The 16,366-nt window shown below is 44.8% G+C and overlaps 1 protein-coding gene across 1 annotated transcript in view; it reads right to left on the bottom strand.

Moving 5' to 3' along the window:
• Positions 1 to 15,523, bottom strand: part of kcnh4b (potassium voltage-gated channel, subfamily H (eag-related), member 4b) — a 77,109-nt gene extending 61,586 nt beyond the window's left edge. The window contains exon 1 of the mRNA XM_055657126.1: positions 15,063 to 15,523. Within this exon, the coding sequence (XP_055513101.1) occupies positions 15,063 to 15,138 (76 nt within the window). The 5' untranslated portion in view covers positions 15,139 to 15,523. The remainder of the gene's footprint in view (positions 1 to 15,062) is intronic.
• Between the last annotated feature and the right edge of the window lie 843 nt (positions 15,524 to 16,366).

The raw sequence follows: 16,366 nt of genomic DNA on the forward strand, positions 1-16,366 counted from the left end.
CTACATGGCATGGTTTAGATCAATATTCCAAACTGACAAAGATGTAACAGCAAATGCTGGACTGAAATTCACTTGTTTTACATAAAATTACCAGATTTTTAGGAAATTCTTTAACATTCTTGATGCAAGTTCTGTTCAACGCCATACTCAGACTGCTGTATTTGCTACCATACTTCCCAGTTAATGTAGCACAAATTTAGGGGCTACTCATGTAGTTTCAGGAGCTTGCTCCGTGTTTGTGCTTTACACCCTACATCTATTTCTGGGATTAACATCATGACTGACGTAGACCGACCCTCTGCTGAACAGAAGGAGAGACATAGTTGTTGAAGTAGATTACATTGGATCTCTAGCTTGTTTAGTCATTCAGATGATCATTCAGCTGAACCCTCGGATAGCGTCTGGACCTGATGGTGTATCTGGTCGGGTTCTCAAAACCTGCAAGGATCAATTGGCTGTAGTTTATGTGGACATCTACAATCTCTCATTACTGACGGGTCTGAGTTCCACCCTTGCTTCAAATGGGCATCAATGATATTGGTGCCACTGAAAAATAAGGTGACATGCTTCAATAACTACTGATTGGCGGCACTAACATCCGTGGCTTTGAGAGGATGAATATGGTACATAGAATCCATCAATAATCTGGACCCACTACAATTTGCCTACTGCCACAATATATCAACGGAAGATGCGATCTCGCTGGCTCAGAACACTGCTCTGGACCACTTGGACAATAGAAACGCATGTCAAACTGTTGTTCATCGACTACAGTTCGGTGTTCAACACCATCAGCCCCTCCAAACTTGTTTCCAAGCTGGAAGAGATGGGTATCTGCGCATCTCTTTGCAACTGGATCTCGCCATCTTCTTCAACAGAACACAATCAGTACAAATTGGCAACAACACTTCCCCCTCAACAACCATCAACACAGGCACACCTCAAGGCTGTGTTCCCCGAAAATCAACCTAGCTTTTAGTCAGTAAAACTAAAGAGCTGATTGTTGACATTCGAAGAGGAAATCCAAGGCTCCACAAACCTGTATTTTTCAATGGATCAGAGTAAAAAAACCTAACGTTGCTGTGTTTGCATTTCCCTGAAGATCTGACCGGGACCCAACATATTAATGTAATCATCAAGAAAGCCCATCAATGCCTTTACTTCCGTAGAAGATTGAGGAGATTTGCTATGTCGACGAATACTCTTGAACGTCTGTGGGGGTACAATAGAGAGTATATTGGCCAGTTGCATCACCCACCGCCTGGGTCAACAACTCAAATGCCCAGGAACTAAGGAAATGACAAAAAGTGGCAGATGCTGCCCATAATGCTACCATTATGGGTACTGATCTTCCCACCATCGGAGGAATCTATCAAAAAAAAGCAGCCAGGATCAACCAGAATCCACACCACCCTGGTCATGCTCTACATTCACATCTACCGTCAGTAATAAAGTATAGGAATCTGAAAACTATGATCTCCAGGTTCAGAAACAGCTTCTTCTCAACAACCATCAGGCTATTGAACACTACTAACACCAGCTAAACTTCGAATTATGAACTGGTTGGTTGCAATAGGGTCTTTGGGCTTTTTTTTGTTTTGTTTTGCATGAATATTGAAGTTATTTATTTAGTTATGAACTTCTTTTGTTGTTTGCTAATTATGTTAGCTATTGCGTTTTACAGAACTGTTATGATGCAGCAAACAAGAATTTAATTGTTCCGTTTCAGTACATATGACATTTAAACACTCTCGACTCTTGACAACAAGATTGTGACTGGCTCTTAATCATGTCCACTTTCCTCAACTACCATTTCTTTTGATCTGCTAAATATTGGGAAATCTCTGCTTGTAGGACTTTGTATTAGCCTTCAAACTGCTCCGTGCACCTTCCTGCCAATGCTTTGTGTTTCATGTACTTCATTTAAATACTAACTTGTTCGCTCCAAGTGCAAAATCTGAAAATAAATTTAGAGAATCCAATCCTAGAGCAAAACACTGCAGAGGTCCATGAAACAAAGAATACTGCACAGGCTCCATGAAATGCCTCAATATGAATTTCGATGAACTGTATACTCTTTTACCCCAATACCTAAGAACATGATCCCAGAGAATAACAATCATCAAAGACCCTCATATATGGACTGTTTGCCCTCCTATTTCGATACAGGAACCTGTATATGAGGAAAAGCTTCTATAACAACCACATTTCCCGACGATAGATTTCTGGTGTTTAATCATTCTGGATTTCCTGATTATGCTAAGATGCTCTTTATGATCCGGAACGAAAACTCCGTTGTAGATTTGAATAACTCAATAGAATACCTGATTGAATAGATACTTCTTTGTGAGACAAAAAAATGGACTTCAGACTATCTTAAAGCGAAACAGCCACCTGGGGATAAGTAGTTGAGTGGGTACCTAATTCAAATATTGAAGTGTGCACATGTGCGGAGCCTTCCCAGAGTGTGCGCATGTGCGGGATCTTGCGTTGGCGAGGCCTGCGGAATCAGTGATATTTTCCAGACGCTTTGAAGTGATGTATTACGGAAATGAGTTGCTTCAAGCTTAAATAAAGTGTAAATAAATTACGAGTAGCGTGAAGGTTTCATTTGCCTCACAACAAATATTATATGGAAATGAATCCTTGATTCGCATGGGCACTGCAATAACCACCTCGAGCTCTTGAAATTCTGAAGCTCTTAACTGAAAATAAACAATAAATGGCATATTCAATATAGATGGATTTTGAGATCCAAATCCCATAGCTCCCAGAAAGTAGCAACAATATTTATAGGGCGGCATGATGTATGGTATGATTGCCTTCATCGGTCAGGCTGTCTCCTTGCAGCTGTCAGGTAACACTTGGAGTATTGCATGCAGTTTTGGTCGCTGCATTACAGAAAGGATGTGGAAGTTTTGGAACGGGTGCAGGAAAGGTTCGCCAGGATATTGCCTGGAATAGAGAGGATTAGGAGAGGTTTGACGGTCTTAAATTGTTGTCTCTGGAGCATCATAGGCTTAACGGCAACCTGATAGAAGTATATATATAATCATGAGAGGCAAAGATAGGGATGTTTTTTTTTCCCCATGATGGAATTATGAAATACTAGAGGGGCAATCTTTAAGGTGAGATTTTAAAAGAGATTTACAAGGCAAGTTTTTTTTTTTCACTGAGTAGTGGGTGGTTGGAGCTCGCTGCTGGGGAAGCGGTGGAAGCAGATACCATGACAATGTTTAAGAGGCATTTCGACAGATACATGAACAGGCAGGAAACTGAGGGATATGGAACATGTACATATGGATCACCAGCCCCTCACATCCACACCCTACGACGTGTACGTGGCACTGAGTAGGATTAATGCACGTAAAGCTGCTGGCCCTGACGGCATCCCCGGGCGCGTCCTCAGGGCCTGTGCTGCGCAGCTGACAGACGTCTGGACTGACATCTTCAACCTGTCACTTGCCCAAGCAGTTAAAACCACCTCCATCGTGCCAGTGCCAAAACACCCCACTGCGGCAAGCCTCAACGACTTCCGCCCAGTTGCACTTACTCCCATCATCACCAAGTGCTTCGAGAGGCTGGTCCTGGCACACCTCAAAGGCTGCCTACCCCCCACATTGGATCCCTATCAGTTTGCCTACCACAAGAACAGGAGTACGGAGGATGCCATCTCAACGGCACTTCACTCCGCCCTCTCCCACCTCGACAACAGAGACACTTACGTAAGAATGCTGTTCATCGATTACAGCTCAGCATTCAACACCATTGTACCCTCTAAACTGATCACCAAACTCGGTGACCTGGGCACCGACCCCCTCCCTCTGCAACTGGATATTGGACTTTCTAACCAACAGACCCCAGTCTGTTAGGTTAGACAAGCACACCTCTTCAACCCTCACCCTGAACACCAGCGTTCCACAGGGCTGTGTGCTGAGCCCCCTCCTCTGCTCCCTCTTCACCTACGACTGCACACCTGTACATGGTACTAACACCATCATCAAGTAAGCAGATGATACAACGGTGATTGGCCTCATCAGCAACAACGATGAGTCGGCCTATAGGGAGGAGGTCCAGCTCCTAGCAGCATGGTGCGCTGACAACAACTTGGCCCTTAACTCCAAGAAGGCCAAGGAGCTCATTGTAGACTTCAGAATGTCTAGGGGCGGCACGCACACCCCCATCCACATTAACGGGACGGAGGTGGAACGTGTTTCCAGCTTCAGGTTCCTGGGGGTCAACATCTCCGATGAACTCTCTTGGACCCACAATACCTCAACTCTGGTCAAGAAGGCTCACCAGCGTCTCTTCTTCCTGAGGAGACTGAAGAAGGTCCATCTGTCTCCTCAGATTCTGGTGAACTTCTACCGCTGCACCATCGAGAGCATCCTTACAACTGCACAGTATGGTATGGCAACTGCTCTGTCTCCGACCGGAAAGCACTGCAGAGGGTGGTGAAAATTGCCCAACGCATCACCGGTTCCTCACTCCCCTCCATTGAGTCTGTCCAAAGCAAGCGTTGTCTGCGAAGGGCGCTCAGCATCGTCAAGGACTGCTCTCACCCCAACCACAGACTGTTTACCCTCCTACCATCCGGGAGGCGCTACAGGTCTCTCCGTTGCCGGACCAGCAGGTCCAGGAACAGCTTCTTCTCTGCGGCTGTTACATTACTCAACACTGTACCTCGGTGATTGGAAATCACCCCCCCCCCCCCCCCCTCCCGACTCTCCTTCCACCAGGAAAAAAATAATAATTGCACTACTATGACTGTATGCACGTAAATATATTTATTTATTGCTCATATTCTCTGTCGCTCTTCTAGGGAGATGCTAACTGCATTTCTTTGTCTCTGTACTGTACACTGCACAATGACAATGAAGTTTGAATCTGAATCTGAATCTGAATCTGAATGTACAGGCAGATCAGCAGTTTCAACTGGCATTATGGTCGGCACAGAATCGTAGGCCAAATAGTCTCTTCCTGTACTACTTTCTATGTTCTGTGTTATTATTTTTAATCACAAAACCAACCTCCTTCAGTTCCAGTTTATCCATGTAATGCTCCATTTGCTTTAGAATTGAAGGGGAATTTCATTGGAATAAATGGCTAACGTCATTAGTGGCAATCCTGCACTACAGCACAGCGCCGTCAGTAACAGTGTTAGCTCATCTTAAAACTAATAACTCCATCTGACAATTTCCACCTTTTCTCAATAAAATCTGCAGACAACTTTGATCATTATCGTTTGGTCCCCTGTAGGTCTGTTATCTTCTGAGTAAATTGAACTTCCAAAGATTTTGATTATTGAACTGATGGCAATGGAAGTCGCCCCTATAAATCCAAGGTCGGTGTTTAAAGGCAATGACTCAGTTTGAAATTCGCCAGCCTTAAATACATGTGTAGTGTTGGCAGCTGAGCTACTTTACTGCGGCCAAAAGTGCAGACATAAATACAACTGCTGGTTGATAAACCCACACACGTCAACACCTGCAATAAAGCACAAGATGAAGATGGACACAAAAAGCTGCAGTAACTCGTCCAGCATTTCTGGAGAAAAAGAATAGGTGACGTTCCAGGTTGAGACCCTTCTTCAGACCAGAAATGTCTTTTCTCCAGAGATGCTGTCTGACCCGCTGAAGTACTCCAGCTTGTTGTGTCTATCTTCGGTTTAAATCAGCATCTGCAGTTCCTTCCTACAATAAAAGCACAAGCTTCTCCTCTTCAAATCTTTCTGGCTTCTAACCACCATCTTTATCACGGAGGATGTTTAGTTTAGAGATACAGCATGGAAACAGGACATACGGCCCACTGAGTGCGGCTGACCAATGATCACCCTTACACTAGATCCATGCCATCCCAGTTACTCATCCTGCACACCAGGGGCAATTGACCTACAAACCTGCACGCCTTTGGAATACGGGTCACAGGGAGAACGTGCAAACTCTGTACAGGCAGCTCCCATAGTCATAATCGATCCTGGGTCTTCGGTGCTGTAAAACTCCTGTCTCAAAGTGCGAGTTGACCCACGAGGTACCCCGAGTTTAAAACAAATTTAACTCGTGGTAACTACGTACAATTAACGTAGCGGGAACGTCGGAACTCGTGGACGCAACTTAGCGACTCGTGGCGCTAGCTGCAGGTACCCGTGAAACTTGTTAAATTCTACCGCTGTACCACTGTGCCGCCACAGCTATAGAAGAAAATGGAAGGAGATGCACAGGCTTTACATGAGAGCCTGCGCATTTACTTATAGATAGTGGATGGCCACGGGGATCAGATACAGGCGCACCAGTTTCTCATGTAGTGTGAAAGCCATCATCTGAAGAAGACCTGAAATGTCATCAATTCATGTTCTCCAGAGATGCTGCCATACCTGCTGTTACTCCAACCCTTTGTATCTTTTTGTTGTAAACAAGCATCTGCAGTTCCTTGTTTCATCATCATCAAATTTGTCTGGCTATTTTTTTTAATCAGGGCCAGATGGACTGATGGTGGATGGCCAGAGCTTACGTCAGGCCTGAAGATTAGCCAAAGGCTGGTGAAGGGGGTGGGGGTGGGAAGGGGTTAATGTGCTGAGCTGGACATTATCTGTCCTTCTTCCCCTCAAGCAAGCAAGTCAACAAGTCCCCATGCCCGAGGTGTGCCCTGATTGGAAATCCTCGCACTGTAACCGCTCAATAACAAATATTGTTACTTTCCAAATGCGAGTCAAAATATGTTCCATCTGGGTGTGGAGGTGAGAAGGGTCAAGGGAATAATCACCGAACCAGGATTTGTTTGGGAAGGGAAAACAAGACACATACCAAGTGGACTCATTCTCATGTGTATTAAAATAATTTCACAAAGCCCCAGAGGGGAACCCAGGTGTATGAGGCAAACATTTGTTAATTGTTGTCTACTCCAGCTCAAAGTCACACCCACCGAATGCCTCATCAGTGACCAACAAACATCAAGACCTGTCTTGGCTGGCGGTGAGGGGAGCCCTCCCAGTCAGATCGTAGGAACCTCACTACCAGCGCACACTGCCTTTGGAACGGCTGCTATGGAGAGTTGCCCACCTCTTTGCAGAGTGTGGATTTGCAAAGCGAGTCTGGAGAGGTTTGCAAGGGTCCCTGTCACGATTTATTCCGAACAGCTCTGTCACAGAGGACTGTGATTTATGACTGTTCCTAGGGATGCATTCAGAGACTGACACCGAGGGCTGCTGGAAGGTCAACAACTCGGTAAAAGACGCTCTTTGGTCTGCCCGAGCTTTGTTGACCTCTCAATGGAGCGAGATGTCCGTCCGGGAATGTTGCCGACTAGCCCGCTGCAGGAGTACGTGCTGAGGGACGCACTGAAGCTTGATGCAGCCAACGCCAAGGCTCTGTGGGGGAAGGACCACAGTCTAAGTTCCTTCCGCTGCTGGACATGGGGGGCAGGGTGTGGTGGAGACGCCCCTCAAAATAAGGGAAGGGTTTCCACGGCAGTGGATGACATGAGTGGCAAGGGTGGGGGATAAAATTGGTGTCATTTGTGTAAACAATATTGAATGTTTGTACAGTATAGCCTCCGAGAATGTCAGATGAATTTTTTTTTGCACAGTTCCTGTATTGTATATATTTATTACTTAAATAAAGTCTATTTAACAGTGGCATACTCAGCATTTAATTGATTACTGCCTTGAATTTGAAGGGCAACAAAAATATGTTCTACAAATCCCAATATAATGAGCAGAACATCCTATTGCATGTCACTACCATGTGTCTTACAACAAAACAACATTCATCAAAGGCAGCTGCTAGCAATTCTGGATACTTATTGGTTAACAATAATATAAATGTAATCCCCGCTCAGGATAACTCCGGAAGCAGATACATTTGTAAAGAAATGCAACGGGTTGATAATTTGATCTGTGCCTGAGATGCCATCTCGAAAGTACCAGCCCCTGTCACTGTAGCAGCTGCCACCGCATGATGCTTTTCACTGACAATTACAGGGTCAGACCCAGGTGCGGTACATTACAGATTGTTGCCCAGCTAGTTGAAAGTGATCGCCGTTTATAGACAATGGACAATAGGTGCAGGAGTAGGCCATTCGGCCCTTTGAGCCAGCACCACCATTCAATGTGATCATGGCTGATCATCCACAGTCAGTACCCTGTTCCTGCCTTCTCCGCATATCCTCTGACTCCGCTATCTTTAAGAGCCCTATCTAGCTCTCTCTTGAAAGTATCCAAAGTGTTTCCTCATCTCCGTTCTAAATGGCTTACCACTTTTTCTTAAACTGTGGCCCCTGGTTCTGGACTCCCCCAACATCGGGAACATTCCTGCCTCTAGCGTATCCAAACATAGAAACATAGAAAATAGGTGCAGGAGTAGGCCATTCGGATTGAAACATATAACCCTTAATAATCTTATATGTTTCAATAAGATCCCCTCTCATCCTTCTAAGCTCCAGAGTATACAAGCCCAGCCGCTCCATTCTCTCAGCATATCACAGTCCCGCCATCCCGGGAATTAACCTTGTATTCCTACGCTGCACTCCCTCAATAGCAAGAATGTCCTTCCTCAAATTAACTGCATATGTCAAAATACTGTGGGCGCCTTGATTGTAATCAGGTATAGTCTTTTCACTGGATAGCTCACTACAAAAAAGCATTCAATGTGACAATAAACTAACCTAAACTAAACTAAAATTAAATCTAATTCGATTTTAATCCCTGTCAAGATTAAATGTTGTTGTGGTTAGGGTGCAGGAGTAGAGTTGCTTCCTTATTGTGCCATGAGACACGGGTTCGATCCTGCCAAAGGGTGCTGCCTGTGTGGAGTTTGCACGTTATCCATATGACTGCATGGGTTTTCTCTGGACGCTCCCTCATTCCAAAGATGTGCCGGTTTGGTGGTTAATTGATTTCTGCAAATTGGTCCCAGTGTGTCGGATGGAACTAGTGTTGAGGTGATTGTTGTTCGGTGCAGACTCAGTGGGCCGAGGGTCCTGTTTCCACACTCCGTCACTAAACTAAACTACACTAAACTAAACCTTCTATTCACATCTAAACTTCTTCATCCCCTCAGACATATTACAAAATTATGATGAGCTGTGAATGCCCAATTACACTCTATCCTCTTAACAACCAAAACAAGAAGCAATTCTACATTTATTCCAAGAATTATTTGCTGCTGTGTTGCATTTTAGCTCAGCCTTAGAAATATCCTGTGTAATTATCATCCCCTTATGTTATTGCACGTTTTATTTGGCATGTCAATTCCACATTTATTTCACTTTTATTCTGTCGTCAACGCCCATTCTCAGTTCCTTAATAATCTCCAGTGACAGCTTTTCACTTGAATCAGAACATTTCAAATACCATTTTCTGGCAACAATTCTTTCTGTGGCTTTCTTTGTTAGCTACAATCAAATCTCATTTTCACTTCTCGACTCGTTGGTTGTAATTCAAAATTCAAAGCAAGGTGCATGCTATGTGGAGTCATTGCATTATCCTTCTGTAAAATAACTATCAATAATTTGTTAAACAGTGGAAAGGGCCAGCGGGAAGAAATGTCTGTAATTTGCACATCCGTACTTTTCAAAGTTTGGGGGGGGGTCACTCAATAGCGATCAGAGGCTGTTTATTTTCCCCTTAGTTTCCTGTATTATTGTGACTAATTATAACTCTTTATCACCACGCTGGCTCTGAATCTGGTACCTCCTCATTTGTCGGGCTCAGAGCCATAACAGATGGTGCATTTACTCATTGAGCTACATTTCTTATCCAACTTCTGCTTTCCACTAGATCTTCAATCCAAATATATCCACCGCAGTGAATGATGAAATCAAAATAGAAGATAGTTAAACTATGCAGGATGCAAGTGTGGAGAGTGAACCAACATGGTTTTCACCTAATGGCCTTTCATCAGATCTGATGATATGTCATTGGTCTGAAATAGTTTCAGAAACTGTCCACAGCTGCTGCCCATTCTGTTGAGTACCCCCATATCTTCCATTTCTAAACTTGCCTACAATCTGTTCATGACTTAAAATACATTCCGTGTAATGAATACACTGTAAGAACAACACAAAGGGTAAGCCTGATTAGAACTGTAGAAACAAAGCGAATTGTAGATTCTGGTTTACGAAAATAGATCCAAAATGTTTCTTTTGTATCAAAAGACACTAAAGGATACAAAGGATTAACTCAGCAGGTCAGGCAGTGGAAAACATGGATAGGTAACGTTGCGGGCTGGGATCCTTCTTCAGACTGATTGTGGTGGGTGGGGGAATGTGGAGAAATCTGGAAGAGAGGAGGGGCAGGACAGAGCTTGACTTGAAGTGTTAGGTGGATTTACTGTAGATGGGCTAATGCTTGGACAATGGGCTTGAGATGCAAAGGCTAAAGGTGTGAGATAAGGATCGAAGAGTTGCAAATTGTGAAGCCAGAGGAAGGAATGTAGGTGGAAGGGGAGGGGAGAAATGGGTGCAAATCCAATAGGGCACAAGGAAGGAGGAGAAAGGGGGGGGGGGGGGGGAGCAGGGGATATAGGGATTAACTTCTCCAATTTAAGTTACCTAAAATTGGAGAATTCAATGTTCATACCGTTGGGTTATCAGCAACTCAAGCGGAATATGAGGTGCTGTTCCTCCAGTTTGCATGTGGACTCATTCTGGTAATGGATGAGACCTAGGACAGAAAGGTCTAAATGGGAACGGAAATAGGAGTTAAACCGATTAGGAACTGGGAGATTCAGTAGGCAAGTGTTTAATGAAATGGTTGCTGTGTGTATGTTTGATCTTACCCATGTAAACAAGGCCACATAGGGAACACCAAATGCAGTAGATGAGGTTAGAACTATTTTTTTTCTTTATAGCCTTTTTCAAATATTCATTTAATTCCCCTTTGAAGACTGTGATTAAATCTGTATAGTTACATTTGAAATTGCTACTCATTCCCCCAACACATGCCAGGGAAAGTGGTTTCCCCTTACTCATCAATCACATAAAACTTCTGGCTGCTAGTTATTAACCCTTCAGCCATTCTCTTGGAAACATTCTCTTTATCTTCTTTACTTAGGTCCCAATTACACAGGATTGCAAATTAGCAGTTTCCTAAATTCAGCTCCATTTTTAACGCACTTTCTTAACTGCATGATCCCTCAGGCTGCACTTAAAACCAGGTCACGTTTTAGCTTTGCAGTGTCTGCGTCAGGGTTGAATCATGTACTTCTATAACCTACCATGAAATGGGGACCTTTTAAAATTCACTATAAGGTCTCCTACTTAACCTCGAACTTTCATCAAGGCCCCAGAATGGGGAAGTCCTTTACTTCCTCCTGCCATCAAGCACTTGATAAAGCTCAAGATTGGTGTCCTAAGTCAATGTTTTCACTATTTGCACCTCACACTGTTGGGTTATGCAGCATTTCACCCTTGTAGAATCTGAACAGTGAACTCATCTTACTGCAATGTACCGTAATGTACCAATAACCTCCACATAGACTGACTGCCAAGTCACACCAAGAATGGCAAGGGACTCCTTCCTCCTTTGGTGTGCAAAACTGTTGAAACTGTTTAGCTTGAATGTCAATTCAGGTCTCAGGAAATTGGCTGTAAACACTCTTGAAAGAGTGTTGCGTTGATTTGCAGCAAGAGGCAGATACAAAAGCAGGGCCTTAAAGGCACACTCTCCGCTGTAGCTAGACTGCAGCTGTACACAATATGGTTGCAATGGAGGAGAGGGAACCTGCTGGGGACAGGAAGAGAATTGCAGATTCACTCAAAGGATTATGCAAGTCCTGCTCAAGGAAATACATGTGAGGAAAGAGGAAGTAAGTCCCTTGTGTCAAAAAGATGATACCCACTTTAAGAATAGGCTTGAAAGCCTAGAAGGACATGGCTCCATTAGGTGGACACAAAATGCTGGAGTAACTCAGCGGTACAGGCAGCATCTCTGGAGAGAAGAATGGGTGACATTTCGGCTCTGAAGAAGGGTCTCGAGGTACAGTGAAAAACTTTGTTTGCATGCTATCCAGCCAAATCATACTATACATGAGTGCAATTAAGCCATTTGCAAGGTTGGGTCTGTAAAAGGGTCTCGACCGAAACTCCTCTCCAGAGATGCTGCCTGACCCGCATAGTTACTCCAACTCTTTGTGTCTATCTTCAAGCCATGTGCAAGCACAAAAGGTATGTGCAAATGGAAAATACCAGAGGGCAGAAGATAGTGTTACATCATTGTAACATTACAGTTAAGTGCAGATCAAAACAAGTGCAAGGAGGTAGGTTGGGAGATTGGGATTGCGCACTCTTTATAGAAGGACAATTGAGTAGCCCGGTAACAGTGAGGAAGAATCAGTTCCTGAATATGGTGATACATTAGCCAGTGCCTCTACCAAGTATGAAAAACTAATGCTCAATAAAGCAACGCAAAAGTAAATTTCAAGTCCTCAAACGATATGCAAAGGAAAATTACAAAACGTTAAAAACTGTTATAGCAAACCAGTTCATTATTTGTATGATGGATTCCTTTACTGAAATGTAATAATCAGTGCAGCAAATAGAGGCCCCTAATTTTACTGAAGCTGTTACGCTAGAGTTGTTGTGTGGCACTTTGACCTCCTGCAGTTGGTGCTGATGTTATTCAGTATTAAGCCATCCAATTTCTAGGCAATGGTATCTCACAGTATCTGCAAATTCCACTTTGATCTCTCTCCTGTCCATTGGATGTAACATCAGAAACAAAGGACATCATTGTTGGAAAAACAATCATTCTTAATATCAATATCAAAAGGGATGCCATGCCAGATTGATAAAAAACTGATTGCATCTTACAGAATGACTTTAAACACTCACTTATTTTGTCAGAGTTTTATGGATAGATGGACATAGATGAAATAGAAATATGTCTTTGGCTGATGATGCTAAACAGGAACTATAGTATCATCAGCATCTTCAAAGATGGAATCTGTTGTCTTCAGTTATTGAATGTCAGGATTGATGTTATGGTGTCTGCTTAGTGCCAGTAACCAAAAATAGAAGTAAAACTATTTATTTTTGCCATTGAGCCCCCCTACCCACCCATCCTAGTGGAAGAAAGATTTTTGTATTAGGCATAAGAAATGCAAATATATTATTAAGTGTAAAAAAAAAGTCCTCATTCTAAGAAAGACTCAGAGAGCTTGCTGTAATGCATTTTATGGTTAGAAGATACTTTGTGAGTATTGTTGAGCACAGCATGAAAGGTCTGATTCAAGGTCAAGAATCGGCAGTTTTCATGATGAAGTTATCTGAATAAAGAATCAGCTGGGTGGGCGCCGTGGATCAGGCAGTAGGCCAGTGGTGTAGACCAGCAGGCCTTTTTGGGTAGCGACACTGCATCGAGACTGAGACCTAAATTGGAGATATCGGGTATAAAGAAGAGGAGTGGGGGGGCTGAGAGAATGGTTGATAGGTGGACCGGAGAGGGGGGAGACGAGGAATGAAGGGCAGAAGCAATGGCCTTCCAACCCCCACAGCAGCGGAGATCAGGGTTGAACCCGGGTCACTGGAGCTGTGAGGCATAGCTCCACATGCTGCGCCACTGTGTTGCCCAAATTCGCCGTGTGCCGGCTCTGCTCTCAGGAAAGCACTCACTTCCCCGAGTCCGCGGGTGTTGGGTGCAAGTTGACTGACTGAGCCATGATTTAAGAATCCTGCAATGTAGTTGTTTCAAAACATATTGCGGTGTTCCAGCACTGAACACGGGGAAGTGTCCTAAATCGGTAAGGTACCTGTACCTTGGTCGGCATGGATGAGTTGGGCTGAAAGGCCTGTTTCTGTGCTGTATAGCTCGATTAGACCACATCATCATGATAAAGTCCTCTCTATTCTTTTAGACATTTATTGAGAATGATATGGGCCAAACGCGGGCAAATTGTCAGTTTAGCTTAGTTAACCAACCAAAAACCATCTTAGTTGAGGCATTTTGGTCGGCATGGACGAGATGGGTCGAAGGGCCTGTTGCCGTGCTGCGTTACGCTGTGATTCTATGACTCTATGCGAGGGCTATCTTCAAATGAGGTCCACCGCATTTACTATAAAGAGTGGACGTTGTCCATGGTGCTGAAGCGTAACTCCATTGTGCGTTGAAGATTCACGACCATATTCCACGAGCAGCTCGACTGAGGGGTTCCTGGCAAACACCACCTTCTCTCCACCCTGAATAGTGAGCCCACCTCTCGTATCTCCGTTGGGGGAGATCTTGGATGGAGGGGACACATAACAGCGTCAGTTCAACGCTCCCATTAAGCGTTGGGTAATTTACACTAAACGCTGGGGTAACTCAGCGGGACAGGCAGCATCGCTGGAGAGAAGGAATGGGCGACTTTTCGTGTCGAGACTGAGAGTCCGGGGGAAAGGGAAACGAGAGATAAAGAGAGTGATGTTGAGAGATATGGAACAAATGAATGAAAGATATGCAAAAAAAAGTAACGATGATAAAGGAAACAGGCCATGGTTAGCTGTTTGCCAGGTGAGAACGAGAAGCTGGTGCGACCCAGGTGGGGGAGGGGTGGAGAGAGAGAGAGGGGGAATGCAAGGGTTACTGGAGTTAGAGAAATCAATATTCATACCACTGGGTTGAAAGTTGCCCAAGCGAAATATGAGATGCTGTTCCTCCAATATCTGTAAACCCTGGGGCAGGATTGTAATTAGCCGGCGTTTTGTTTTGATTAAACGCGAAAGATAACTCAGAGTTCGCCCGCTCACTGACCCTCACACCTCTGAGATGTTTACCATCTATCTGGCTCCCTGGAGGAACAGAAACACCCAACAAACAAAGACAGTTGATGCTTCCAGTTGCTGATGTCAGGGTGTTATTTTGGATCCACACGCTTGAGATTTCATCTGAGATTGCACCGTTTACACGAACATGCGCCGCTTAACCGAATATCCCAACGAACGGGGAATAAACCTGGGAATCGTAATAGGTGCGGTCAGGATATTCCCATTGCCCGGCAGCAATTTTACCAAGTTAAACTAATCCCCCAAACTGCGGGGCAAAAATACATCAATTCCTCCCCGTGCTCTCGCTTCCATCTCACACTTACGTGTTCCATCAAACCGCGTTGCTATGGTGTCCAAAAAGGTATTCTGAGGAGCCAACAAGCCTTTCATAATAGGCATTTTCCCCGATCGATAGTCGAAGAGTTTCTCGCTTTAAAGCCGAGCCATTGTCGGTGAGCGAAGTTGGCCAGAGTCGGCAGCCCTAACTTTCCCTGGGTCCACGCTGTAAGATATCACGAAGGCTGCTTGCTGGTGGCAGCGAGGAAGTCGGCTCTCTCGCTACATCTGCGGCACCTCCTCACTCGCTTCCTTTCCAAATCCATCAGTGCAACCAGTCACTTGTTGCCCCTCGACGCGACCATTCGAGTCCCTCCTCGTCTCCATCTTTCACCGCCGCATCTTCAACGGAGTACTTGCCTGGGTCCATCAGAGTGTTGCACCCTCTCGCCCTCCTTCCTGCACTCCCTCGTCTCACACATACACGCACCGCACGGTGGCAATGTGACTCGCTAGGGACAGTCCCCTGGGGGTGCGCTGCACACACTGGCGCCTATCACCTCCCCGAGCTTCACCCGACCGTCTCACACTTAACGAGCGAAGACAAATATTAAAGACAAGATCGAGGTTAATCAAGGGGGATGGGGGGGGGGGGGGGGGGGGGGGGGTGGAGTTGGAATAAAGGTGGGGGCACGATAAAGCCTAGCAACTGATAGATGAATAGACACAAAAAGCTGGAGTAGCTCAGCGGGCCAGGCAGCATCTCTGGAGAAAAGGAACAGATGATATTCAGAAGGGTCTCTATTCGAAAAGTCACCTACTCATTTACTCCAGAGATGCTGCCTGACCCGCAGAGTCACTCCAGTTTGTCCTGTCTATTTTAGCTGTTAGCCGGCATCTGCAGTTACTTCCTGCACAAGTGATAGATGGAAGCAGATGGAAGGGGTTTGAGATAGGGAGAAATATAGGTGTGAAAAGTGGATGGGGATAGGGGGAGAGGGAGGGGAAGGGAAAAGGGAAGGGGAAGGGAAAGGAGGGGGAATTATGGGACAAAATGGGTAGCATCCAGATGGGGCACAGATAAGGGAGGGGGGAGCTAGAGGGGTTTGGAGGGGGTGTGTTTGTTGGTTAGTTACCTAAAATTGGAGAATTCAATGTTCATTCAGTTGAGTTGTCAGCTACTCGTGGAATCTGAGGTGCTGGCATGTGCAAGAACATTTGTTAACATGGAGGCAGAGCAGAGGTTGGTGATTAACTGAGGGGAGACATGGGAAGTAGCAGATCGGAATCTAATTTATTGTTGCTGATGATGACTTTGTCTATGGCAGGTGGGACAAATGATGACAGAAGT

The sequence above is a fragment of the Leucoraja erinacea genome, chromosome 27, assembly GCF_028641065.1.
Source record: "Leucoraja erinacea ecotype New England chromosome 27, Leri_hhj_1, whole genome shotgun sequence".
NCBI classification, from domain to species: domain Eukaryota; kingdom Metazoa; phylum Chordata; class Chondrichthyes; order Rajiformes; family Rajidae; genus Leucoraja; species Leucoraja erinaceus.